This window comes from Alosa pseudoharengus, unplaced genomic scaffold, assembly GCF_046254945.1.
Source record: "Alosa pseudoharengus isolate Yale_2024_CS ecotype anadromous, Long Island Sound unplaced genomic scaffold, YU_APseudo_1.1 YU_APseudo_1.1_scf_9, whole genome shotgun sequence".
Taxonomy (NCBI): Eukaryota; Metazoa; Chordata; class Actinopteri; order Clupeiformes; family Clupeidae; genus Alosa; species Alosa pseudoharengus.
In genome coordinates, this window is record NW_027468881.1 from 37358864 (window position 1) to 37361363 (window position 2500).

The 2500-nt window shown below is 44.4% G+C and overlaps 1 protein-coding gene across 1 annotated transcript in view; it reads right to left on the reverse strand.

Annotated features, from left to right (window-relative positions):
* Nucleotides 1–2500, reverse strand: part of src (v-src avian sarcoma (Schmidt-Ruppin A-2) viral oncogene homolog) — a 43026-nt gene that overhangs the window by 9426 nt on the left and 31100 nt on the right. The window contains exon 5 of the mRNA XM_076277403.1: nucleotides 555–658. Coding sequence (XP_076133518.1) covers nucleotides 555–658 — 104 coding nt within the window. The remainder of the gene's footprint in view (nucleotides 1–554; nucleotides 659–2500) is intronic.

Below are 2500 nucleotides of genomic sequence, written 5' to 3' on the forward strand. Positions count from 1 at the left end.
TGGGCTCCTCTCTAGCACTCACTCGCTGACTGCGGCCCTCTTTGGCAAGGTAAGCTAATGAGATCGTTTCATTAGCGGTCAGTTAATACAGCCTATTATGAGCCTTCCTCTCAGGATGTGTGTGTGTGGGGTGTGTGTGAGGAAATGTATGTATGTTGAGGAATCAGTAGCTGAATGCATGTTTGTGTGTGTGTGTGTGTGTGTGTGTGAGTGAGAGAGAGAGTGTGTGTGAGTGGCTGTGGAGGAGGGGGGGGGGGTTGACTGGAGTGGGGGTACTTCATACTGTATATGTGGTCTCACTATGACCGGTCTCGTCAACGCCTTGTTTTTTGTCTAACTTCCTTTCCATCCATCCATCCATCCATCCATCCATCCATCCATCCATATATCTCAAGGATCAAGGATCTTTATCCCCCCCCCCCCACAAAGAGAAATAAATAGTATAAACAAATAAAAATATGGGTAAAACAAATCTAATTCCCCATATGTGTGTGTGTGTGTGTGTGTGTGAGAATAGGGGGGTTGGATATAAAGATTGAGATTGTCCCACTGACCCTTGGTGGTCTCACTCTCGCGCACAAGAAAGGTTCCTCTGCGGTTCTCCAGGTTCAGCAGCAGCCTCTCAGAATCTCTGCGAGTGATCTTCCCAAAGTACCACCTGGCGAAGAGAAAAGCACACCTCAGAATATGTGCCTTAATGCGTGTTGGTGTGTGTGTGTGTGTGTGTGTGAGAGAGAGAGAGACATGCAGACCTGGGTGCAAGAGCAGAAAGCAGAAGTCTGATGTGGACTACTGGACATGTGCACTACAATCAGCAGGCCTTACCTTTTGTCCAGTGACATTCTGAGAAGACTGGCAAGACAAGGTGGAGAGTGAAGTCAGATACATAACTAAAGAGTGTGTGTGTAGGGGGGAGAAAAGGGTCAGGATGGGAAAAAGGGATAGGCCTCACACACACACACACACACACACACACACACACACACACACACACACTTCAGAACAGAGGCCAGGTGTACCATATAAACCTCCATCTGCTGTAGTAACTATGTAAATGTAGTTTTATTTGTCAGGCTACAGTGAACCTTCACTTGAGTGATGTTCTGGGAGGAAACTACATACTGTAGCTACAGTGGGCCTGAAAACTGCCCCGTCTTGCCCAGAGTGAGCCTGAAAACTGCCCCGTCTTGCCCAGAGTGGGCCTGAGAGGTGAGGTGACCCTTGGTGATCAATAAAGTATCTATCTATCTAGGTCTGGGTGTGGTCAGCAGAGGCCTGCTGCTGGTACGAGTGTGCTGGCCTGCGTTGTGAAGGGCTGCAGGGATGAGCTGTGGGGAGCCATGCAGGAGCAGAGGAAACTCAGACAGCAGTGGCGCACACACACATCTGTATCATCTGTATCACACACACATCTGTATCATCCTTATCACACACACATCTGTATCATACACACATCTGTATCATCTGTATCATACGCACATCTGTATCATACACACATCTGTATCATACACACATCTGTATCATACACACACACACACACACACACACACACAGATCATACACAAATTTACAGCATACACATACAGACGTGTATCATACTCATACACCTCCTGATCAGACAATAATCTGGATTACATACATACACATTTAACACACTCATACAAGTACACTGAAACAAATGACTGTTTGGCGTCTTCCCATAAAAGAGCCCCTTAATAACAAAGAGTTTGTCATTTGGTCACATTTTAATGCCACTTAGCACTTGTTACAGGATGACTGCATAATTAAGTATTTAGTTTTAATATATTATGTAATGGTGAGCAACAGCTGACTGATACTTGGGACTATTTTAAAAGTAGAGGGTTGGGTTATGCAAGCTCAGGCTTATGTAAATGTACACCATCAATGTGTTGTTATACAATCATAATTAGTATGTTACACTGTATTTAATGCATAGTTACTGTTTTACAAAGGTTTTCTGACTTCCTGACACCAAAAGTTTCCATGAGGATTTCTGGGAAAATATTTTTTTCCCCCAAGAATGTCTAACTAAAAAACATACTGTAATTATAGGCCTGCTAGTGAAATCTTTGGCAGTTCTTTTATGGGGACAAACACATTTTTGTTGAAGTGCAGAGAATAATGCGCTTCCAATACTAACACCAGATAAGAGTACAGTACGAATACTAGAACAGGAGAGACAACAGAGAAGGCACACACACAGAGGAGAACAGTGCAGATTCTGGGGTGTGATAAACTGAACAAAAAACAGATTTCAAAGACCTGCATAATAGAGAGAAAGAGAGAGAGAGAGACAGAGAGAGAGAGAGATACAATAGACAGACACAGAGAATAGAGAGTAGATGGGGGAGAGAGAGAGAGAGAGCGAGCACTACAACAGACAGAGAGAGTAGATGGGGAGAGAGAGAGAGAGAGAGAGCGAGAGAGAGAGAGAGAGAGAGAGAGAGCGAGAGAGAGAGAGAGAGAGAGAGAGAGAGAG